Here is a 25,626-nt window from a genome sequence, read left to right on the forward strand (position 1 = left end):
ATTGCTCTGAATCTGGCTTGCACGGCGATATGTGACATGTGTATCGCAATTGACATTTTCATGCATAGGTGCCCCAGCATGTGCTTTTACGTTTGTATGTGCGTATATGTGAGGGTGGGGGCTTCAGTTTTTTTGGGGGGGATGGTATGTGCTTGGGTGTAACTTTAATTTTTTACAACAAAAAAAACATACCTTTTTTTTCCTTTATTTTCCTTATTTTTTTACTTTTTTTTTTTCATCACTTATGTAATGATTTTTGGTGACAGGTTCTCTTTATTGAGACATCCAAGGTCTAAAAGACCCTGCATATCTCCCCTGTGCTCCCCTGAATGCAGTGCAGTGCACATCGCTCTGCAATATATTCTTTCCTCTATGGCCAGCAATCTCTCAACGGGGACCCGGAAGTAACATCATGACGTCACTTCTGAGTCAGGACAAGAAGGGGAGGGGAACAAAGTGTCCGCTCTCCTCTCTCCCCTGCAGCCGATGGCAGTGAGCCGCTCCCGGGCCTGAAGTTTGGGCAAGCGGAGCCTGGGAGACCTCACAAAGGAGGGAGAAGGGGTTGGAGGGGCTGGCACTGTGTGGAAGCAATCAGCGGCAGTGCTGCCGCCCAAATGCTTCCACCTAACAGGTGAGCCCTGCTGCTTGCCCACAGCAGGGCTAAAGGTAAAAAAAAAACCTACATGCCCAGCACCTGGAACTGCATGTCCCAGGCATTGGGCGATAGGAATCAACCATCCCTGATGCATGATATACTAGCACATTATGAAAGACTTGCCCTAAAATGGGCTTCCATCTTCACCTGCTCTTCCTTCCAGATTCGCAGCCTCCGGCTGTCTGACTGGCCGAGCTGTGATGACGTCACCCCCGCACGTGTGCGCAGGAGCCCCGGGCACAGTACAGAGCTCTGAAGGAACAGCACAGGTATGCCGTTTCTTCAGAGCACATGCTCCAGTGAAGTCACTGGCTACTGCTCGCTGGAATATCTCCTAAACGGTGCAAGTTTAGGAGATATTCATTTTACCTACAGGTGAGCTTTATTATAAGCCTACCTCTAGGTAAACATAACAAAAACGAGTTTACTATCACTTTAAGTCAGTCAAAAACCCTGACATCCCTCTCTATGTGTATGTGAGAAGACTAGGTGACACATATACAACCTACACAATCCTGCTAACCAGGAATTGGAAATCAAACCCTTTTAGCACATGTTCAGAGCTTAATTACCCTGTAATGAAAGGAGAAAGGCAGAAAGGAGGAATAGTTTTCCTGGACAACATATAAAGAAAGTCCAACAATTGGACATATTGGAGTACAGACAGGGGCGGACTGACAACTCATGGGGCCCCCGGGCAATAGGGGATCATGGGGCCCCTGTGTCCTTGTCCAAACTCAAAAAAAGCCTATGAAAAAGGTACCAGGGGCATCACATAGGGCCCCCTACTGACCTCGGGCAGTACCCCAGTTTCCAAATGGTCAGTCTGCCCCTGAGTACAGATCACCTCTGATCTTTTAAGCTCCAGCAATTCCAAGCTGTTTCATATTCCAAAATAATGGCATATTCGTAAGTGTTGGTTCTCCAAAAAGCAAAATGCACCAACACAGCCATGCATGCCTCTGCTTTGAACATGAATTCTACATTGTTTATTCTAGATCCCAAATGTGGAAGTCATGGCCATAGTCAATGACACAGTAGGAACAATGATGACATGTGGATTTGATGACAAGCTGTGTGAAGTTGGAGTCATTGTAGGTAATTAACATTGTTCAAATTGTGACAAGGCTACAGTTATTTCATGTAATTAAAATGAAGATAGCAATGCCCAAATCAGCTGGATAGGTTAGACTGTTATTTATCAGTTCATGTGAATATCTGATATTGATTTTGTAAGACAAGAGACTGCATGTCCTAATATAATTAGTATAACTACCTCCTTCAGTGGTGTATTTAGGTTTTGTGCTGCCCTAGGTAACACAAAAATCGAACACCCCTCCCCAGTGGAGAGAGCCTGACACCAACTTACACCAGACCCCACCCCCCACGAAGAGAGCCTGACAGTGACCAAAAACACCCCACCCGAGAAAGCCTTACACTAATACCCACCCCCCTGCCGACGACAGAGAGAAAGACACTCACCTTCACAGCTCTGGACATCCCCAAGAATGACAGTCGGGATTCTGCATCCACCATCAAGCAGCCTGCAGCCTCTCTCGGATCCCACCTGGTCCCATGCTGCATATGTCCCTTCTGGGGGGCAGTGCTGCCCCCCTAAAAAATGCCTCCCTAGGCAAATGCCCTGTTTGCCTTGTGGTAAATATGCCCCTGACCTCCATTGCTCCTATCACATGATTTAATAGTGGAGCTGGTTCTGAAATACTGCAACCTGTGATGGTAACAATTGACTAATCAACATTTAAAGCCCAGCATTACTTTTTGACAGAGTAGGGAAGGAATAGAACTTTGTTAGATTTGTATTGCGATCTGTGTCCTCATTAATGTGATTTCCCCTCACTTTTTTTTCCTCCACACTGCTGTGAGAATGGAAATACAGCAACAAAATATTATTGACATAAAATGGGGATGGGTTAGCACCACTGTCAGGGTGGTATTACTGTCTGTGTCTTAGGGACAGACCATCATTTTTTGTCCTGCTTTCACAGGGCCCAGAAGGCGAGGTTAAGTCTCTCTAAAGTGGTCCAAAACTGAAATTTAACCTTTGGCAACCAACCCAACCCTAATACTCAAAATTAGCTAAAGGTGTAACTATGAAGCTAACCCTCCCTGTGGCAGTAGTGATGTCAGCTGTGACATTGATCTTAACATAAAGTCGACATTAACCACTTCAGTACTGGGCACTTTCAAACCCTTCCTGCCTAGGACAGATTTCTGCTTTCAGTGCTGTTGGATTTTGTGACAATTGCATGGTCATGTAACACTGTACACATCTGAAATTTTTATCATTTTTGAGACAGCGCTTTATTTTGCTGGTATTTAAATGCCCCTGGGTTTTTTATTTTTTGATAAATGAAAAAAGACTGAGAATTTTGAAAAAAAAAGTTTTTCTTAGTTTCTGTTATAAAATTTTGCAGCCAAGTAATTTTTCTTCTTCACGTATATGTGCTGATAAGGCTGCACTGATAGGCACTGATGAGGTTGCACTAATAAACTGAACAGATGGGCACTGATGAGGTGGCACTGATGAGCATTGATAGACGGCACTGATTGGTACTTATGGGGCTGCACTGATAATCGGGGCACTGATCAGTGTCCTGATTATCAGTGTAAACCATGTACTGACAGCCTTGCTGGTTATCAGCTGCTGATAAATGGCTGCTTACATGTGATCAGCTGTGATTGGACACAACTGATCACATAGTAAAGGGCTGCTGTGATTGGTCCTTTACCCTGATCTGTGATCAGCTATGTCCAAAGGACACAGAAGGGTGCCTGATGCATGCCCAGGGAGTTGGGGGGTCTCTGACACCTCTTTTCTATCTAGGATGTTATAAGCAAGATATGTTCAGCATTACACTCTCATTAGATCTCCAATAATCTGGGGTCTAACTATTCGGTAAGGAACAGTGTGGTTTTTGTGGTGGTGGGCATGAGAGTCTATTTTTCATTACACACGTGGAGGATTATTGTGGACACAGCTGTTCATCCTAATTGGGATTTTCTCATCAAATGACTTTTTCATCGTTTGGTGTTTCATGCATTTTGACATAATAATATTATTGGTAAGAGTACATTTAAATTACAGGCGTACCTCAGTTTTCAAATGCCTCGGTTAATGTAACTTTTGGTTTATGAATGAAAATCTATTGAAAACAATGCCTCGGTTTACAAATTTTTTGCAATTTTTTTTCGCAATACGAAGTGTATGTCGGTGCTGATTTTTAAACGCAATTGCCGGCTTTTTTTTTTCTTCACTTTAGCTCACAGAGCTGTCACTTTCCTGGAGTTAAAGGAAGCTTTGTTTCTTTGAAGAAACTAAAAGGAAACATTGTTTCTATTAACTTGGGGAAATACACTAAAAAGAAACTTTCTCTTTTAGCAGGGGGGAAAGTGGCAGCTGAATCTCTAAGCTATAGTGAAGGAAAAAAAAGCTGTAATTACATTTAAAAACCAGCACCATAATAAATGAAAAAAAACGTGTGGGGTCCCCCCTTCCATCCGTACCAAGCCCTTCGGTTTTGGTATGGATTTTGAGGGGAACTCCCACGCCAAAATTTAAAAAAAAATGGCGAGGGGGTCCCCAAAATCCCCCAACAGGTCAGGAATGGGGGGGTCGAGTGAGCGCACTCCCCCTCCTGAACCATACCCGGCCACATGCCTTCAACATGGGGGGGAGCTTTAGGTCAGGGGGGCTCCCCCCCAGAGCACCTTGTCCCCATGTTGATGGGGGCAAGGGCCTCTTCCCCACAACCCTGGCCGGTGGCTGTGGGGGTCTGCTGGCAGGGGGCTTATCGGAATATGGAAGCCCCCTTTAACAAGTGGGCCCCCAGATCCCGCCCCCCTCCTATGTGAATGAGTATGAGGTACATGGTTCTGATACTCATTCACAAAAAACAAAAAGTGTAGTGTGAAAAAAGACAGGACACGGTCTTTGACAAGTCCTTTATTAAAAGAAAAAACTAAAAGAATGTCCCCCACAGTAGATCCAATGTCAATCACGATGCCCGCCGCCGATGACCCCAAAAAAAGAATAAAAAAAAAGGCTTCCCTTCCGACGATGACTTTCAGCCGTCTGCGTGCTCTGGTGGTTTGACAGTTCTTAAATAGGTAAGGGGCGGCAATTCTTTTACATTCAGCTGTCCGTGGGGAACCCCACTGACAGCTGAAACATTAACACATGGTTGTCACTACTAAAATACCGCATGACTTGATAAAATAAGTCATGCGGTATTTTAGTAGCGATTGCTTTTTTCTGACCTCAGGAACGGATTATTTGGTTTTCAATGCAATCCTATGGGAAACGGCGTTTCGAATTACGAATTTTTTGCTATACGAAAAGTCGCGCAGAATGAATTACATTCGTAAACCGAGGTATGCCTGTATAAGCAATTCACTATTATTTTTTTAATCAATAGCGCAACAACAACTGGATATCACCTATTGAGTATTTGTATTGGTATTTTATGAGTGCAGCTATTGTTTCACTGTTTGTTTTATGGTTCACAATTTGTTTGGATTTTTTTGGCACTCAGTGCAGTTACATAATTTTCACAAACTTGAGATCTGACTTCAGCATTTCTTTACTGGAAGCATCAGAATTTAATTTTCTTATCAGCCCTCCTAATGGGACCCGTCTCCTACCCCATGCCCCAAAGCAGCTGTATGAGCTGCTATTGCTATTGTTACTCCACTGCGTTTTGTTGCTTTGTCTTTGTTATGTCTATTATGTCTAGTTCTTATTGGCACCCCCATGCATTGGCAAAACCCCCACATTTTTGCGCACACTAAACCACATGGTTCTGAAGCATCATGCAGTTCCATGCGGCGCAACTTTCAAGAAAAGGATCTGGACTTGTGTTTTTGTGGGTAGGGCAAGGGACGGACTGACAACTCATGGGGCCCCCGGGCAATAGGGGATCAAGGGGCCCCTTTTTCCTTGCCCAAATTCAAAAAAGCCTATGAAAAAGGTACCAGGGGCATCTCATGGGGCCCCCTACTGACCCCGGGCCCTCAGGCAGTGCCCGAGTTTCCAAATGGTCAGTCTGCCCCTGGGTAGGGCAACACATTGAAATTAATAGGCTGCCCTTTACACAGAATGCAGCCATACAAGTGTGTGTCAAGCCCTAAAGCTGAAGTTTAATTATATTATTCCCTTCCCTGGTCCACCCCCATCATTAATATGGTACTACCATTTTTAAATTATTGTTTCATTTTATTGTTTTACTACCACAAAATGTTGTCCATGTATATAATGAGATCATATCTGTACTTGGGGTTTTTCCTAAGTGCTGTAACCTTGTTTTAAAAAAACAGAGTTAAAAACCCCCTTTAAAGTAAAATTCTAAATGTTAATCCTAACACTTAACCCTTTAACCATAACCCTCTAATTATTAACCCAAGCACTGTCTTTTACCTAATTCCTAATGCTAACTTGACCCTTTGAATACTGTATTTACCTTGTCAGGTGATGATCTGTCCTGGCTAAAGGCACAGAATCTTACAGCAAGATATTAAAATGCTCTTCTCAGTTTACATATAACACATACATTTTTTGGAAGAGAGGATGGTGTATTTGTGAAATGTGGCCTTTATTGCTCTGCAGGAACTGGTACAAATGCTTGCTACATGGAGAACCTAAGTAACATTGACCTTGTTGAAGGTGATGAAGGGAGGATGTGCATTAACACGGAATGGGGAGCATTTGGAGATGATGGATCACTGGAAGACATTAGAACTGAGTTTGATAAAGAAATAGATTTAGGATCTGTTGACCCTGGAACACAGTTGTAAGTAGGTCATATTTATTTCCATTCAACACAGGTATGTCAGAATTGGTAAACTGCACTAAACTGACCACAGTTAATCTTGCTTTCCCTTCATTGGTTTTGTAGTATTCAAAAGACCTACTGTATGTACTCAATCTTTTTGTATTATTAAACTACACAAATAATATATAGTAGGTTTTAAAAATTCACAGCACCCATCATTATGTGCATGATATGTTTACATTGTAACACTATTGTGAATGGAGTTAAAGTGAACCTAACATGGATCTGGACAATTCAAACTGACCATATCACAGAAAATGCACTGATTGTTCTGGCATGCCATTTGCTTATAAATGTATTCATTATATATGTAGCTCTACCCCCTAAGGAGCCACTAGAAAATGAGTCCTCCTGCCATCTCTCAGTAATGACCCATCCTTAACTAAACCCAAACTCACTGACACACCAGTAGCATAAAGTGGGTTTCATTAAAGCCAGAAAGAAAACCCTGCAGAAAAAGGTATAGTAACATAGCTTAAGAACAGTTGCAAGAGGTAGGAAATGCAATAATCAGATATAAACAATAACTACGTGGCCCGTCTGAGATCCCAAGGCCCTAACTATGCCGGTGGCTAGTGGAGAGTCCAAGTGCAACCTGCTGGTGTTGGGATTGTGAACTCTCATTGGAAGCCTGTTTCTGAGTGGCAACAAAGTATAGACAAATGCAACTGTCTCAGCAACAGGCAGCAAAAAACTGTAAATTCTATCTCCCTGCCAGACCACTGGCTGTCTTTATGATGTTTTAAGGGATGTATTCTATTATCTGTTGAATGACAGATTTGAGAAGATGATCAGTAGTCTGTACATGGGAGAACTTGTCCGACTTATTCTGCTGAAGATGGCAAAGAAAGGTCTTCTATTTGGTGGAAAGATCTCAACGGCTCTCCGCACCAAAGGCACAATAGAAACTAGTCAAGTGGCATCCATGGAGAAGTAAGCACATTTATTATTAACAGCTGCTGTTTGCAATGGTAAGGTTAAGCAGTGTCTAAGAAGATTACTAATACTAATATTACAATTAATACTAATATGTACATTAAAAACACACTTATTAAAATGGATTGCATAAGCTATACATATTACAGCCTCAAGTGCTCATAGAAGTAAAATAATCTGGTGAAGTCACAATGGCACTATGCACCTGTATTACCTGGCCAGTCAATGTTGGGGTAAAAATTAAGCACACAACTTAGGTTTTTTCAGGAACTTACTCACATTTATCAGTGGTTGGATTTTCTACACCTATGTACACCTACTGTGAAATGTATGCCTTTATTGGGAATTTTGCAAGTACTGTACATTTATAATGAAAATGAAAATAAGTCTTATACTTTGTTATCAAGAATAAATAAGCAAGGCCATAGTAATCTAGGATTACTAAGGATATCTACAGAAGAAGAAGAAAACACTCTCCTCTTTGTAATGCTTGTTCCCTCCAAATATGATGTTTGAATAACTTCTACTCTACTATTGCAGATACAATGAGGGGCTGTATAACACTAAGCAAGTATTGCTTAACCTTGAACTGGAGCCCTCAGAAGATGATTGCATTGCTGTGCAGCATGTTGCCACCATTGTGTCATTCAGATCAGTCAATCTGTGTGCAGCTGCTCTGGCGTCAATACTCACCCGACTTCGGCAAAACAAGAAGTTAGACCGGATGAGGACCACTGTTGGAATGGATGGTACAGTCTATAAAACTCATCCTCAGTGAGTAATACGTTGTATATTCAGTATTAAACTATACAATGTACATAGGTCTTCTTTCTTACTGAGGTTGTTCTAAAACCCTAATTTTGATCTAACTTATCTAACCTTTATTATGTAAAACATAGGGCTACTGCTTCAAGGCATGCCAAAAGATAAAGGCTCCTTTCACAAAGGTGGCCAGGAGGAGGAAAGGCAAAAGTAAAAACAGCTGGCCATCAGGAGGCAAAAAATATTGCCTCCTGAATGCCTGCAAACCTCTTTTCACTGCCTTGATCAAAAGTTTACATAGCATGGAAGGTTTGGCTTTGGTAAAGACACACAAGGTGACATACACATGTTAAAATGGCAATTAAAGGTTAATTTCCCACAAATGTGGCTTTTTAAATTGCAGTTAGTGTCTGTGTATAAATAGTCAGTGAGTTTGTTAGCTTTTACTTGAATGCACTGAGCAGGCTAGATACTGAGCCACGGGAAGCAGAAAAGAACTGTCAAAATAACTGCATAACAATGTAATGCAACTTTATAGAGATGGAAAAGGATACAAATTTATATCTAAAGCCTTTAATTTAGCCAGTCAATACAGCTCAATTACTTATTAAGGATAGAAAAATTTTGGGATCTCGTGATACCAAGCCAAGGTCAGGTAGACCAAGAAAGATTGCAGCCACAGCTACTATAAGAATTGTTTGGGATACAAACAATAACCCACAGGTAACCTGGAAAAAGAGAGTGTGCTTGTTTTAAGGAGTATAATACAACAACACTTGAACAAAAATTAGCTGCATAGTCGAGTATCCAGAAAGAAGCCTTTACTGCACCAATGTGACAAAAAAAATCATTGTCAAAATACAGCATTGGGTTATACAAATATATTATGCTACCCATGTAACCTATTCAGTTTATCTATTTTTCAGATATGCTAAACGGCTCCACAAGGTGGTCAGGAGATTGGTCCCCAATTGTGATGTTCGCTTCCTGCTTTCAGAATGTGGCAGTGGGAGAGGAGCAGCTATGGTTACAGCAGTGGGTTGTAGACTTCTGAACCAACACAAGAGGATTGATGAAGTACTAGACTTGTTCCATGTCAGTGATGAGAAACTTTCAGATGTTAAGCAGAGAATGTTGACGGAACTAAAATGTGGACTTCAGAAAGAAACTCATGACAGAGCCACAGTAAAAATGTTACCAACATATGTTTACGGAACACCTGATGGGACAGGTACATATTCTACTGCTGTCTATGATGCATGAAATTGCACATGAGTGTACCCATTATTCCCAAAAGATCAGTATTTCCCTCAGCTGGAACAGCTGTGGTTATCCTTCAGTTCGGGAGGAAAAAATAAAGCTGACCACAGACAAAGAGCTTAATATACAGCCGAAATTTAGAAAAAAAAATATATCCCTTCTAGACAGCATGTATAGGTTGGTGATCTGATTTTATTTATTTTTTTGCAGTTCTGTATTTTTTAGTAATAATATTAAAATAAATGAATAATAATAGTAATTGATATTAAGACAAATTCAGGAAATTACTAGCTGCATTTAACAATACATTCACATACATATCTTCATTCCCTGGTGTATTTTTATGTCTGTCTGTAGCGCAGCTTCAAGCCACCAAAAGTTACAGATACAGTGAAGGAAATAAGTATTTGATCCCCTGCTGATTTTGAATGTTTTCCCACTCATTCTAAAAATCAAATGGTAGGTGTATTGTAACACTGAGAGACAGAATAGCAACAAAAAATTCAAGAGAAATGCATGTCTAACAAATTATGCACTGATTTGCATGTTCATGAGGGAAATAAGTATTTGATCCCCTTCACAAAACATGACTTAGTACTTGGTGGCAAATCCCTTGTTGGCAATCACAGAGGTCAGACGTTTCATGTAGCTGACCACCAGGTTTGCACACATGTCAGGAGGGATTTTGGCCCACTCCTCTTGGCAGATCCTCTCCAAGTCATTAAGGTTTGGTGGCTGTAGTTTTCAATGCCCTGGCTGAGGAAAGAAGGTTCTCACCCAAGATTTGACGGTACATTGCCCCGTCCATCGTCCCTTTGATGCGGTGCAGTTGTCCTATCCCCTTAGCAGAAAATCACCCCCAAAGCAGAATGTTTCCACCACCATGTTTGACAGTTGGGATGGTGTTCTTGGGGTCATAGCAGCATTCCTCCTCCTCCAAACACGGCAAGTTGAGTTGATGCCAAAGAGCTCGATTTTGGTCTCATCAGACCACAACACCAGTCCTCCTCTGAGTCATTCAGATGTTCAGTGGCAAACTTCAGACGGGCCTAGTCATGTGCTTTCTTGAGCAGAGGGACATTTTGGGCACTGCAGGATTTCAATCCTTGTCGATGTAGTGTGTTACCAATTGTTTTCTTGGTAACTGTTGTCCCAGCTGCCTGGAGATCCTTGACAAGATCCTCACGTGTAGTTCTGGGATGATTCCTCACTGTTCTCATGATCATTGACACTCCACGAGGTGAGATCGTGCATGGTGCACCAGACCTAGGGAGACTGATAGTTGTTTTGTGTTTCTTCTATTTGTGAATGATTGCACCAACTGTTGTCACCTTCTCACCAAGCTGCTTGGCGATAGTTTTGTAGCCTGGTCCAGTCTTGTGTAGGTCTACAATCTTGTCCCTGACATCCTTGGACAGCTCTTTGGTCTTTGCTATGGTTTGGAATCTGATTGTCTGATTGCTCCTGTGGACAGGTACAGGCAACAAAATGAGATTAGCAGCACTCCCTTTAAGAGACTGCTTCTAATCTCAGCTTGTTACCTGTATGAAAGACACCTGGTAGCCAGAAATCCTGTTGAATGATAGGGGATCAAATACTTATTTCCCTCATGTACATGCAAATCAGTGCATAATTTGTTAGACATACATCTCTTTTGAATTTTTTGTTGCTATTCTATCTCTCAGTGTTACAATACACCTACTGTTCGATTTTTAGACTGGTCATTTCTTTGTGAGTGGGCAAACATTCAAAATCAGCAGGGGATCAAATACTTATTTCCTTCACTGTATGCTGAAAACATTAACTGTTGGGTAAGCTTAAAGGATACGTTCACCTTTTAGACAAAAAAATAAATTCACATTTTTTTGCAGGTAAAAAAATGTGCATTTATTATTTCTATCTACAGGAGCCTGGAAAGCATTGCACCAGCGATCAGTCCCACATGGAAGAAAAATATATTTGAAATTTATTTAAAACATATTCTTCCCAAATATATTGACATATATTTGAAATGCTACAATTTTGGCCATATTAAATATACTTCAAAATATATTATATTAAAAAATAAATATATATATATATATATATTATGTCGAAATGCATTTTTATTACAAAATATTTGAAAAATATTCAATATATATCCGTGATTGAAATGTTGGACCTCCAACCGACTAATGCATTTCGCGGACTTGCATCTTCCTCTGAGCAAATGCCTATAGTGCCTGTATCCTCTCTTATATATCTGAATATCCTGTGGGAAGGGGATTCCAGACCCACCGATGGGCGGAGATAACAAGCACAAGAGATGCCCTTGTAAATATAAGGGAGTAGATGGGAATGGAGGACCCGATTGTAAACATTGCTACAAATATGTTATAAATCCTAAATGGTCCATAGAGCAAACACAAGTGCATAAAAACCATATATACAAATCTAATATGTGTCATACTGTATGAGTCGAATACAATTGCATCATAACAGTAAAAATCACCCAATTCTTCAATATCTGCACAAAACAAAAAAGGACTAAAATCGCACAAAGCCATGATATGATAATTAATATGTAAACTGATCACACCAAAAGAAATGTGCATGCATATAACTATACATGGAGGTACACAAAGGCTAGTTTCAGCAATGTCATAGGAGTATATTGACTCACATTATCAGTAGCTGTATTAGTGCCATAGGTCTTGAATTTAAACATGACAAGCTGCATTATGCTTTGGGTGGTAAACTCCGACGAGCAGCAATATTGTAGTTAACTAAGATGGAGTAGGGTGTCCTCTTCTGGAGCGCACGCCGGCGTGTGTGGTCCACTGGGACGTGGACTCACTCCTAACCGGGAAATGCAGAGGCGTTGTGCGCTCCACAGTGAGTCGGGAGCCGTCAGCTGACAAGTGAGCTGACCACTGCAGCCGGAAGTTCTGGCCTGATGTGCCTGTTGACAAATCTTGCTATAAAGTAATGTAATTAGCATGTTTATTAATGATGTTCTGAGTATCTTGTATTCTGATCAATCCACATTAAAAACTCCATTGAGGAAGCTTGCTGAGGTGACATCACTTCTTATAAGTTTAATATTACAATTCTGTTTAAATCATTAGGAATCAAATTTTCTGTCCTCAATATTATAAGGTGCATCCAAAAAAACTGATGATCCATTTTTAGGGGACCTACAGATTCACGTTTCCACAATTTTGGGAGCCAAAAATAAAAAAATGCTCAAACCAGTCTGATTAAATGGACCATCAATTTAATAATCAGATTTAATTGATTTAGCACTACTGAATCTAATTAAATTAACATTATTGAATCGGGGCAGTAATAGGTACAAACTCTATTACAGAGAATGGAAAGTTTCTGGCTTTGGATCTTGGAGGAACAAACTTCCGAGTGTTGCTAGTGAAAATCCGCAGTGGAAGGAGGCGCTATGTGAAAATGTATAATAAGATCTTTGCCATTCCTCTGGAGATAATGCAAGGAACTGGAGAAGAGGTAACTGTACAAACTGCCTGCATGTTACAAGGGATCGTGTTGTGAAGCTACAATATAAGTAATATACTGAGGTTGATTTACTAAAGGTAAGTAGGCTGTTCGCTTTGCAAGGAATTTTTCCCTTAGCTTAGTGTATGAGGTGAGGTTCTGCTGACTTCCATCATCCAGTCATGTGCAAGCAAAAGATGGTGCATTCTTTGCAAAGTGAATTTTTACTCCATTCACTAAGCTAAGGGGAAATTCCAATGCATAGTGCACATTTCTTTTGAAAGTGACGGGCCTGTTTTCCTTTAGCAAATAAACCTTATAATTTACTCTGATTTAGCCTTTTTAAATGAAGGAAGTTCTCCTTTATGCCCTCCCCCAACACTTTTAGCCATTTTTAGGGGTTAGGGAGGACCCTGTTTTGGTAGGTACCAGTTCTCACTTCCGGTTAGATTGCCTAGGCCAGGGGGGTCAAACTGGCGGCCCTCCAGCTGTTGCCAAACTACAAGTCCCATCATGCCTCTGCCTTTGGGAGTCATGCTTGTAACTGTCATTCTTGCAATGCCTCATGGGACTTGTAGTTTGGCAACAGCTGGAGGGCCGCCAGTTTGACACCTGTGGACTAGGCAATTCAATTTGAAGTTCGCACTTGCCGGCTACCTCTTGGGACAGGTCACAGGTCCCATGAGGCTAAGGGACTATTCACACAGAGCAGCATGGCTCACACATGCACAGTGTGAAGCCGCAAGGAGCCACAGCTGGATTCCAACACTAAACATGCCAGCCCCTTGACGTGAAGACTAACGAAGAACCGACCGGGGTGAGGACAGTGCTGGATCTTTGGACAGGTTAGTGTCCTTTCATTAAAAGTCAGTAGCTACAGAATTTGTGGCTGGATGCTTTGGTGAAAGGTTTGTGATTAGTAAGTAATATTCCATTTCTTCTATTTATTTTCCAGCTATTTGATCATATTGTGGAATGCATTGCAGAATTCTTAGATTACATGGGAATTAAAGGTGCTCCATTGCCATTGGGATTTACATTTTCCTTCCCATGTAAACAAGATCAAATTGACAAGGTGAGTCTCACTATAAAAAAATTAAACTTCTTTTTTCATTTTTAGATAGAGTGGGGAAGGGCTAGTTAACAAGATTTCCCTTCACCTTGTGTTCTGGTGACTGATGCCACCTGGAATTGATAGTAAGGGTAAATGTTACCAACAGGAACCAATCAAAGAAATCAAAAACACTTTTTTTTTTAAGTGGGGATGAGAAGGATTTTATGGCTGTCTGTGCTTCTGTGGAGAGGTTTCTGTTAATTTTCTGTACCAGTGACTGGTGCCATCTGAGACAAGGATTGGGAAAAAATCTCCCTAGTGAAAACACTAGAATAAAAATCCAAACTTTCCTTACTGTAGCAATGGCATATCCGAAAAAGTATGATGACTGTGTTTTCTGCATATATATATATATATAAAGAATAAACTTTAACATTAAAGAGTATGTAATCACTTCACAGTGAACTTTCCTTGAGTGTTCGCTTTTTATTTGTTTAATATGCATTTGATGCATTTTTTAAAATATCTGTTTTAAAAGTGCATAAAATACCCATTGATCTTGCTAGCTGTTCACTTTCAGAACCATGCATCTCTATGTTTTGGAGAAGAGGAAAATGGTGGGGTTCTGTAGTCCTCTCCAGTTTCAGTTGTTCTGAGTGAACATTGTCACCCTAGGACAGGGGGTGCTTTACCAGGTGAAAATCAAGGGAAAAAAGTTTTCATAGCCACCACATCTTGGGTCTGGCAAATATATTTATTTTTGTTTTTGGGTTTAAATATGCTTTAAATATGTAGGACTGCATTTTTTTTGTATATTCTTCTTCTCAGAATTCCACACATCTCTGTACACTAAGCTATAACAATCGCTATTTGCCATTACAAGTTTTTTTTGAGTCACGAACGTTAACGAGCGCTGAAAATAATTACATGGTAAAAATAACCATTGTGGCAAATAACACGTGTTATAGAATAATGAATTTAGGATTTTCTCGCTTGTTTAAGCTTTCTGTTTTATTAGCAGTTGGGTTTCCACAGGCAAGTACCAGTACAGAAATTGTACAGTATATGTGTACAACTAACATGAACACACAGACTGTAGACTAGAAATAATAAGTGTATGTGGTAATATTCAATTATTGGAAACAACCATTATACATATTATTGAGAAGGAAATAGATGACGAGTAGATAGTTGAGAAGAGTGAATGAAGGGCAGGAAGGGGGGATACAGGAAAGATAACAAATGGTGGAGACTCTGTTTTAAGAGAGGAAGGGGAGTTGGCCAGAGAGGATTCACATACCACAAGTGCCATGAGGTATGAGGATAGAAACCATCACAATTCCAGTAAATGGCAGTCAAAATTTTGTAGTAGGTAGTGGGAGATCCGCAGTTTCCAAATTCAATTAAAAGTTGTCATGAAGCCCTAAGGTATTGCCATTAACTTAACTTCTCATTAAGCAGTATCCATTGCATTTGAGATTTAACCCCCAACACCGATAGGTGCATTGGCAGCCAAGCTGAGTTTAGACTTTTTATGTTATTAAATAGCCTAGAAACTGAATTGAGTTACAGCTTGTGTACGTGGGAGATTCTTTTGAGAATAGGTGCCTTGTGAAAGGGAAGCCTTTATCATTTAGGGTGTTCTTATACTATCACTAACCGTAAATGGTTTGGAAATAATATGGTGCTGTCATAATGAAATTGTCATTCGTAGATGTAAAACATTGAAAATTTTGTGTTTTGTTTTTTTTTTTTTAAATACTTATCTTCTATATGTTAAGTACTGGCCATAGACAGGTAAACATTTCCCTGTAATTAAGGGCTTAGTTAACTTCTACCCAACCTCAAATGTGCTGTTACTCACCACTTGTGAAGTGACCTCTGACAAGTTGTAAAGTCTGTGTGTTTAATAATGAGTGCTTCCAATGGTCATAAGCACTTAGTGCCACCCCCAAGGGTAGCGATATACTGTATGCTTCTCCACTGAGTGTTGCATTCAACTGTCCAGATACAGGATTGGGTCAGGGATGGCTACTTAATCTAAGCTCCATTTTACATTTGTTTATTTGACAATAAATTGTTAACCAATCTGGATAAAGAATCACAGCTCACATTGTATAACTGACACAAGTTATTACAAAATACCTGTTTATTATGACTGACCTGCCCCTTCTTAACTAATATTCCACTAAAAACTGTTAATAAAATAAATAAAATAATAAACTGTTTTAAAATATTGTTCCATTCTAATAGTTCATTTATAACTGCTTTAGGGAACATTGGTGGGATGGACAAAGGGTTTCAAGGCCACAGACTGTGAAGGACAAGACGTGGTAGATATGTTGCGAGAAGCCATCAAGAGGAGAAATGTAAGTAATCTCAATTTTGGAAACTTATTTGATAACGAATAAAATTAACGCTTATCATTGTACAGTGATTTTACAATGTACAAGGGGCATGCAGCACACTTCAATGTTCCTTTCTGTTTTAAAGGAGTTTGACTTGGACATTGTTGCCATTGTCAATGACACAGTTGGGACAATGATGACCTGTGGGTATGAAGACCCAAACTGTGAGATTGGACTTATTGCAGGTAACTACTTTGATCATCGGTAGGTTCCTACAATTAAAAATGTGCTATTGTTATATAGCTGGAAATAGATATTAGTGATAAAGGACAAATCGTTAAAAAAAATAAAATTTGTTACTTTAATTGACCATTAAAAATGTACATAAAACAGTAGTATGCAATAGGTGAGAAATAGGTGTTGCACAACTCTCATTGGGAAGATTTTGACCATGGTGTTGCTTGAAGGGGAACAAGAGTACATTCTCAAGGAGTACATATATTGGGGTTTGGGGTATCTCAGGCTAAAACGTTTTTGGTTTTGGCTAGTGTAGAAAATGCTTGGGTTTTTTTTGCATTCCAGTAAGGAAAATACTCTTAGACAGTTTTCCACAGAACAGTGACCATGCATATCACACAAACAGGGAATGAAGGAGCACTGACTACTATGTGAGAGCTAAAGCAGAGTGTCAAACCTTCTAAGAATGTGGTAAGGTTGTCCATATACATGCAGCCTAGACTAAGGCTGGCCATATATAATACAATTTTCTTGTTCAATTTTCCTTTAGATTTACCAAAACCAAACCTAAACACTTTCAATTTGTATGCAATCGGGCAGGCCCTTGCACTACATAGTTGAAGGGAAATCTAAAGGAAATTGGAAGGAAAAATATATAATTTTTGACAAGCTTAAGACGTCTGCCTCCTTCCTGTGGTCAGATCTGTAAACACAGTGTGGTGATGGCCAAATCTGACATATATAGGAGTTCTGGTCAGGTGTTGATTGCTCATATAGTCCTGGAGACATTGATAGTAATAGTTTGAGAGCCTCACACACATGCTGATATAGCCTACCAATTATTGTATCTTCCATCCAGGCAGTTAGATATCCAATTGGATATATGTTGAGCTAAAATGTCAGTGAAAGCCTAACATGTGGCCATCATCTCATTTCACTTTAACAATAGGAACAGATGTGAACTATCCAGTTACTGTACATTGTTAATTTTGTGTTGTACTGTTTAATAGAAATGGATTGTGTCATCCCCAGGTACTGGTAGCAATTTGTGTTACATGGAAGAAATGAAGAACATTGAGTTTCTGGAAAGAGATGAAGGGAGAATGTGTATAAACACAGAATGGGGAGGTTTTGGAGACAATGATTGCCTAGCTGACATCCAGACCCAGTATGACAGACATGTGGATGAGAAGTCACTGAATCCGGGAAAACAAAGGTAAAAGTAATGGTATTCTCATTTAAATATTGCATTGGTATCCTGTCGTCAACCTTAGTGACCATGAATAAGCAATCCCGCACCTATATAGATGTTTGATCAAAGTGAGGAATCAGTTTATAAACGTAATTTAAAAAAATACTTGTGTTCAAGTGGGTGTTATCTCGTTAAAGGGAGTCAAAGGGATACATTCAAGGTATTATATACATAAATACTCTGGCCTTTTATGAGATTTAGAAGCTGTGCTTCCTCTGTCCTGTATAAGCTTTAACAGCTATTTTCATGGGATGCTTAGGAAAAGCAAGAGTAAAGACAATTGCATTTTATTCCAAATTCAAAGGTTTTATTTCAGATCCCTCAAAATTCTTTATATAGAATTTCACAGACAAAACACAATTACAGATGCCTTATTGCTTACAGTTGTCCACCTAGAATAACAAGGGATGGATGTTTTGATAGTTATATAAAGTTGAAAACATTAGTGTTGATGAAGATAATTATACAAGTTCCATGTAGAGTCAGGTTTGTTTCCTATAAAACTGTTATATTTGCTACACAGACATTTGATTTAATTTGTATGTTTCTGATCTATACAGTTATGAGAAGATGACCAGTGGCATGTATCTCGGAGAAATTGTGAGACAAATTTTAATTGATCTAACTAAAAAAGGGCTCCTATTTCGTGGTCAGATATCCGAAAGACTGAGGACAAAAGGGATATTTGAAACAAAATTTTTGTCACAGATTGAAAGGTTATTATTATCATTATCAAGTATCTTTTTATTAATGTTCAAATACTTAATTGACTAAAACATATAAAATGTACATCAAAACATCGTTTTTCTGGTTTGAAATAGAGTGGGGAAGGATTAGACCTCCTATCTAGGTTTTATTTTTTTCCCTAATAAAAATAAAGAATTCTTTTGAATTTTGTATCTTAGCAAAGCCGTTGTATTAAATAAGCCCCTAACTAGCACACTACAGGTAGTGCGGTCCCTAACATATTCTGGTGTGATTTTTTTTTTCTGTATCCCTAAAATGTCCCATAGACACAGCAGAAAGCAAGAGGAAGTGTCCTTATAAAATGCATATTCAGTTTTCAACTGCATAAATTGCACACATTATAGAAGTATAAGGAAATCAATTTTGTTAAAGAGAGAAGAGATATTCATTTTGCCAAGTTGAGGATTCTTTTCTATCCGTTTGTGTGACACTTTTGTCTTGAAATGCTTGCTGTGTGGCCACACTGGCCTTCAACTCATTGTCCTCCACTCAAACCTCAATCTCATTTCAAACTAAATCTTGCTACTCTCTCCCTGACAATATTTGTTTCTTTCCTCTACAATTTTCTCTTGCTATGTCTGTACAACATTCTATTCAATTGGTCATCCTCTTTAAAAAAAAGAAACCAAAAAAACCCTTTGTCCCATTTAATCTATGCTTACATCTGGCCTCTTGTTCCACTCCATTGTTTTTTTATCTTCTGCTTCTGTCTGGACCCCCCTTATATAAAGACATGGATGGTGATTAAACGTTGGCCCAGAAATTTCATCTCTAGCATCTCCCTTTGTTTTCCAGTTTCAGTGAAAATTGTTAAATTTTCATTAGGTTTCCCTATGACTGTAAAATGTTAAATTCCTTTCAGTTTTTGTCCTGGTCAATGCAGGGAGAAGCATAACAGCACAGGAAGATATGTATGAAGGACTGCATAGCAGGTGAACAATGCAACATAAGGGTGAAGAACAGCAGTTGAAAACTGAATAAACATTTACACTGTGGCATTCAATAGTATTTTTATGCACTCTGAACTGTGGTACTCCATGTGCAATTTGATATGTATGGAACATTTGGATGTATAATCAAATATTATTATTATTATTATACAGGATTTATATAGCACCAACAGTTTGCTCAGTGCTTTACAATATAACGGGAGACAATACAGCAATTATACAGTTCAATACAAGAGGGAAAGGAGGGCCCTGCTCCTTGGAGCTTACAATCTAAGAGGGAGGGGCTAGTGGTACAAAAGGTATTAACTGTGTAGGAGGAGTAGAAGATTCCATTATTAGCTGAGGGCAGGATAGCCTTCCCTGAAGAGAGAGGTTTTCAGAGATCTCCTAAAAGTGAGCAGAGTAGGCGATAGTCTGATAAATTGGGGTAGAGAGTTCCAGAGGATGGGGGAAGCTCTGGAGAAGTCCTGGAGACGAGCATGGGAGGAGGAGACAAGGGAGCTAGAGAAGCGGAGGTCGTGCGAGGAGCTGAGAGTATGGTTTGGATGATATTTGGAGACAAGATTGGTGATGTAATTTGGGGCAGAGTTATAAATGGCTTTATATGTTATTAATGTTTTGAATTTTATCCGTTGGGCAGTGGGAAGCCAGTGGAGGGATTGGCAGAGAGGGGTGGCAGATACAGAACGGTTAGTAAGCTGGATGAGATTGGCAGCAGCATTCATGATAGACTGAAGAAGGGATAGCCTGCTATGAGGTAGGCCAATGAGGAGGGAGTTACAATAGGCGAGAGACAACAAGGGAGTGAATAAGTTGCTTAGTGGTTTCTGAGGTTAAAAATGGCCGTATCTTGGAGATGTTGCAGAGGTGAAGTCTAAATGATTTGGATAGCGATTGGATTTGGGGGTGAAAGGACAGATGAGAGTCTAGGATTACACCTAGTACCCTGGCATGAGGGGAGGGACTGATGGTTGTATTATTGATCTTGATGGAGAAGTCAGGGGAGGGGGCACGGGCTGGAGGGAATACTAAGAGCTCAGTTTTGGAAAGATTGAGTTTGAGTAAGTAGAGTGACATCCAGTCCGATATGTCACTTAGTAGGTTAGTAATGCGAAAGAAGACTGAAGGGGTGAGGTGAGGGGTAGAAAGATAGATTTGTTTGTCATCAACATAGAGATGGTACTTAAAGCCATGGAAGTTTATCAAGTGACCAAGGGAGGAGGTGTAGATGGAGAAGAGAAGGGTTCCAAGGACAGAACCTTAAGGGACCCTTACAGAAAGAGGGAGTGGAGAGTGGAGTTTTTTGAGAAGGAGAGGATGGTCAACAGTATCAAAAGCCACAGCAAGGTCAAGTAGTAAAAGTATGGAGTAGTGGCCATTGGTTTTTCAAATATTTATGTGAATATTTGATATATATCAGTGTAATATGTAAATACTGTAGAAGATGAATTTATTCTTACATTCACAGTATATTGACTTCCAGTATTAAGTTTTGAGATGTGAGCCTTGAAGTTAGTCATGGTTTATTAAGAGTGTGTGGCCTGAGTGGAAAACAATTGCTGGCTACTGTTTTATGCACCCTGACCATTTGGAATGCTTATCAGGTATCAGGAAACTAAGGCAGGACATAGATGATGCAATTTTCTTTTCTGCAAGGAAAGAAAATAGCTTGATTCCCCCATCAGCACAGTCAGTGTTGATGTGGGAATCTCTCCCACAGAGCTATTGTGTTCTCCCAGCGGGGGCCCCTGGCTATAATCAAATCTTAAAAATCCAACATGCTGGTTGTACCCAAGTCAATGGATCGACTTTGGTACAATCAGCCTGTCCATACATGGTTTGAATCTTGGTCGGTCCCTGCTGAACTGGACGAAATTCGAACCATCTATGGCCAGCTCATGTGTCCCTTGTTTTGCTTTTTCTCACAAGCCTTTAGACAAGCTGCTACAAAAAGTGATAGTGGACAAACAAAGCTGTTGGGTTTAATTTTATGTTTGTGGTGGCTTGTTTGTTTTTTGTTCAGTTATATACTTGCACTTTGCTGAATACATCCCCGTGTATGTATAGTTCACCAAAACCCTATATGTATATTTTTTACTCAGTGATCGTCTAGCCCTCCTTCAAGTCAGGAAGATCCTACAGCAACTGGGTTTGGACAGTACATGTGATGACAGTATCATTGTAAAAGAAGTTTGTGGTGCTGTATCAACAAGAGCAGCAAAGTTATGTGGGGCTGGGTTGGCGGCTGTTGTAGATAAAATAAGAGACAACCGGGCTCTAGACCATCTCAGAACTACTGTTGGCGTTGATGGGACCTTGTACAAATTACATCCACAGTAAGTTATCATTATTTTAATCGATTGCAAATGCAAAGAACAGAGACGGCAAAAAAATATTCATTTAAAAATGTATGCAAGTATTATTAATATGTTTGAAATTTTACATTTTATAACATAGTACAGCCTACTTTATGCCACAGTTTGGGTTTATGTCACTTCTGAGAATTTCCAGTATATTAATCTTCATCCAGAGGCTGAATGACATGAAATGAATCATAAAGGTGCACCCATTGCAATATAAAATATATGGGTATACCTTAAAAGCCTAATTTAAAATTTGATATGACTTCCTTGTGTCATTTTTAAAGACTGTCTTCTACTTTCCATAGATGGTGCAGCATAGTTAGCAAACAAGGGCTCCAAAGTACCACCAAAGCTTAAAGTGTTACTAAACCCACAACAGTAAAATCAGTCTGTATATGCAGTAAAGCATGCTTGGTATACTCACTGTAGAACCTAAGGGATTAATCCTCCAGATTGTGTAAAAAGGCTGTTTGATCTTGTCTTCTCTGATCCTCCCCTTCTTCCCCTGTCCCCAATCTATCTGTTGATAGTACAGAGCTCTAAGATCACTCTGCACATGCTCAGTTAAGTGTGTATTGCTAGAGAGATTGTTTTTATTTGGGAACGTGCATGTAATCAGTACAGGGCCAATCAGCACTGTCCAGACAGAAGGTGAAGGGTTATGTAGCCTCATGGGACAGTCAGAGCAGAATGAAAACTCCTACTACGAGCTCTAACTAGTGCTCAGCTGGACACTGATAGAAGTCTTAAGACTGCTATATTCTGCTGATGAGAAAAGGTATTTAGCAGTTTATAGTTGCTAAAATAATTGTATTTCCATGTTCTGTGTACTGTGTGAGACCAGATATAGGGAATGCATGGCCCTGGGTTTAGTAATACTTTAATTTTAAGAATGATAAACTGACTGTTTCATTGTTTTATTAGTCAGCAATTTTTCAACTATAGCATCACTCAACAGCAAGATACATCATACTGCCTCCAATGCAAGCTGACTATACTTTTCCAAAGTTTTTGTACATCAGTAATCTCACTACAGCCTAACACATAATTAAGAAACCATCTAAATAATTTAGGAAACAGGTACTGAATATGGCTATATACTGTAAGTATTGACAAATGCTTTTCTCTTCTTAGTTTCTCCAGGATTTTGCAGGAAACAGTAAAGAAACTGTCACCAAAATGTGATGTGACCTTTATGTTATCTGAAGATGGGAGTGGGAAGGGAGCAGCGCTGATTACTGCGGTGGCCAAACGTTTTCACAGTCAAGAAGAAGAGAATAAAAATTCTTTTGACCTAAACATTTAAAACATAACAGAAAACATAAAAATGCCGCTCCTAAGCCATAACATGTCACAGCAGTTTGGAGAACCTGTTGGCTTTTAGACCCATTCCCAAGCATTGCAGAATTGCCTTCAAATTTTTGTGGCTCTTCAACTATTGAAGGAAGGTGGAAGTGCAGACCAATGAAGCATAGAAGTTTAAAGTATGACACACGGAGATGCGCATAATTTATATATTTCTCTACAGCTCCCTTCCCCATTCTGTTCACTCTATAGCTGGTAGAACTGAACAAGAAGTCGTTACAATGTGAAATGTATTCCCTTATTTGGACTTTTGTTCTTTTTTTGGCAGTATAACCATAAAAACACACCACTCTCCACTGGTTTAGGTCCCATTTACACTTTTGCGCACTTTTTCTCACAGCAGCAACGGGCAGCCTATTCTCTTGAACGGGCTGCCCTACATGTGACAAACATGCCAAAGTAGCTCCTGCATCTTTTTTGGGCAGTGAGCCTTGCGCTTTTTTTTCGACTGCTTGTTTTAGTGCATTTTGTTGCACAACAAAACAAGCACTTGCTAGCAATTTTTGGGGTGCCATTAATAATTAGTGGTACTGCAAGTGTGTTGTTAATTCCCAGAACATGCATGTATGAATGGGGCCTTAGGGTTGCTTTTCCATCAAGTACTGTACATGTAAGGTGGCAAAACTACCTTTTGAATATAAAAATGTTTGGGAAGATGCAAATAGTATGTTCTTGTTCTGGCCAATTAACTTTCTGTACAAATAGTTTACTTGCAGTAAAGAAAAGTCAGCTGCTTAAGCGGGAACCAGGCAAATTTTTTATCCATTTCTTTATTACTAAACGGAGTGTATTTATTATATTCATAGGGTGGCAGCTTTTATTCTACATATTTTACATATGTTTTGATGGTAAAATAACACAATAAAATAAAATTGTTATTTCACAATATTGTTTTTGGTGCGGAGTCACAAGTTAATATAGAATTTTGATCCATGTATGGGAAGGCTGATTGTACCCAAGTCGGTCGATGGATCAACTTGGGTACAACCAGCCTGTCCGTTTTTTTGGCATGCAATTACTGCGAGCAGTTATAACCGCCAGCAGTAATCCTTGCATCCTGCTGGCTGGGAAGGCGCCCTTCCAGTGGAAGGAAAGAAAATCAGTTAATCTATGGTTTGTCTAAGATTTGAGAGCGTTTGAAAGGGGGAGTCCACAACAGTCTCTGTGGCAGTGCCTGCATTGTTCAATTGTGGAAACAGCCACCATAGCATATACACCAGTTGAGAGGCAAAGTAATATCTTTGCAAATATGGGATTACCAAGCCACATTGAGAGCTGCAGCATAGAAAGGGAGAATCTGGAAGGCTAAATAAATGAAATAATTAAGGCGTTCAGTTTTTGGAAGATGCATTTTGGAATGTAGGCAGGAGATTTAGAAAAAATATATAAAAACTTTGATAGAAACACCATTTTAAATGAACGAATACTTCCAAGTAAGGTTAGGGGGAGTATAGGCCAAACAGATATTTTGTGTTTTTAAAGCTGAAATAACAGGGGTCAGATTATTATCAGTGTTGATGGTAATTGTATCTGTACCCCTAAGTATTTAAATTTGTCAGTAGACTTCAATGGACAGTTAGTACTCAAGCCCAGAGAAGACTTTTTCCTGCTGTATAGGTCTGAAATAATAATAACTATAAGGGGGTAGCCATTTGTTTGAGTATCTTAAATCATTATCCATGCAATAAATGGAGGACGAAAACCATTTTTTCCAGAACATAGGTAATTTGAACCACTCTATGAATTTAAAGGTCGCATAATTGTTTAATGCTAAAATAGCTTTGGGGAGGAATGTGAAGGTTAATAAGGAGTCTTCAAATGTTAATATTCGTGGACCTACCTGGGATGGACCCTGTTTGTTCTGAGTAGGGATAACAGAATGTAGTCAACATTCTAATGTTTTAGCCAGAATTTTGACATCCCTATTGATAAGTGAGATTAGTCTATAGAATAAAAGGAGTCCCTATTTAGTTTAGGGATTAGTACAATTAATGTTCTGAAACATATATCAATTGTAACAAACAACAGTGCAGCGCTTCAAGAATAAATAAATGAATGAAGACAAAATATATATATATACATATAAAAATAATCAATAGTGATGCAGCGCTGATATATTAACAATAGAGTGGATTTCAACCGTGAGAAGAAAGTGAATACGGTGTTATACAGCCCGCACAAACACGGCACACAATAATTCCCTCTATAATATATAATTGCTGTTTGTAGATATAAATGCAGTCCACAGTATATATAGATGAATAAATAAGTTCTTAGAGGACACACATGCTTCTGTGCTGGTGCAAAGTGGTAGGTGACAATCCTTAAATGGCTAGCATGCCCGCTCACCTTCCCCCTGCGA

At 39.5% G+C, this 25,626-nt stretch overlaps 1 protein-coding gene across 1 annotated transcript in view; it reads left to right on the plus strand.

Moving 5' to 3' along the window:
- LOC149454137 (hexokinase HKDC1-like) overlaps positions 1-24,150 on the plus strand; it is a 58,068-nt gene extending 33,918 nt beyond the window's left edge. Inside the window, exons 6-18 of the mRNA XM_089687742.1 lie at positions 1,654-1,753; positions 6,279-6,462; positions 7,282-7,437; positions 7,981-8,214; positions 9,129-9,433; positions 12,812-12,960; positions 13,904-14,023; positions 16,276-16,371; positions 16,496-16,595; positions 17,620-17,803; positions 18,400-18,555; positions 21,639-21,872; positions 23,034-24,150. Coding sequence (XP_089543868.1) covers positions 1,654-1,753; positions 6,279-6,462; positions 7,282-7,437; positions 7,981-8,214; positions 9,129-9,433; positions 12,812-12,960; positions 13,904-14,023; positions 16,276-16,371; positions 16,496-16,595; positions 17,620-17,803; positions 18,400-18,555; positions 21,639-21,872; positions 23,034-23,205 — 2,190 coding nt within the window. The 3' untranslated portion in view covers positions 23,206-24,150. The remainder of the gene's footprint in view (positions 1-1,653; positions 1,754-6,278; positions 6,463-7,281; positions 7,438-7,980; positions 8,215-9,128; positions 9,434-12,811; positions 12,961-13,903; positions 14,024-16,275; positions 16,372-16,495; positions 16,596-17,619; positions 17,804-18,399; positions 18,556-21,638; positions 21,873-23,033) is intronic.
- The last annotated feature ends 1,476 nt before the right edge of the window (positions 24,151-25,626 follow it).

This window comes from Staurois parvus, unplaced genomic scaffold, assembly GCF_062004578.1.
Source record: "Staurois parvus isolate SC_StPar_1 unplaced genomic scaffold, SC_StPar_1.0 ptg000437l, whole genome shotgun sequence".
Lineage (NCBI taxonomy): Eukaryota > Metazoa > Chordata > Amphibia > Anura > Ranidae > Staurois > Staurois parvus.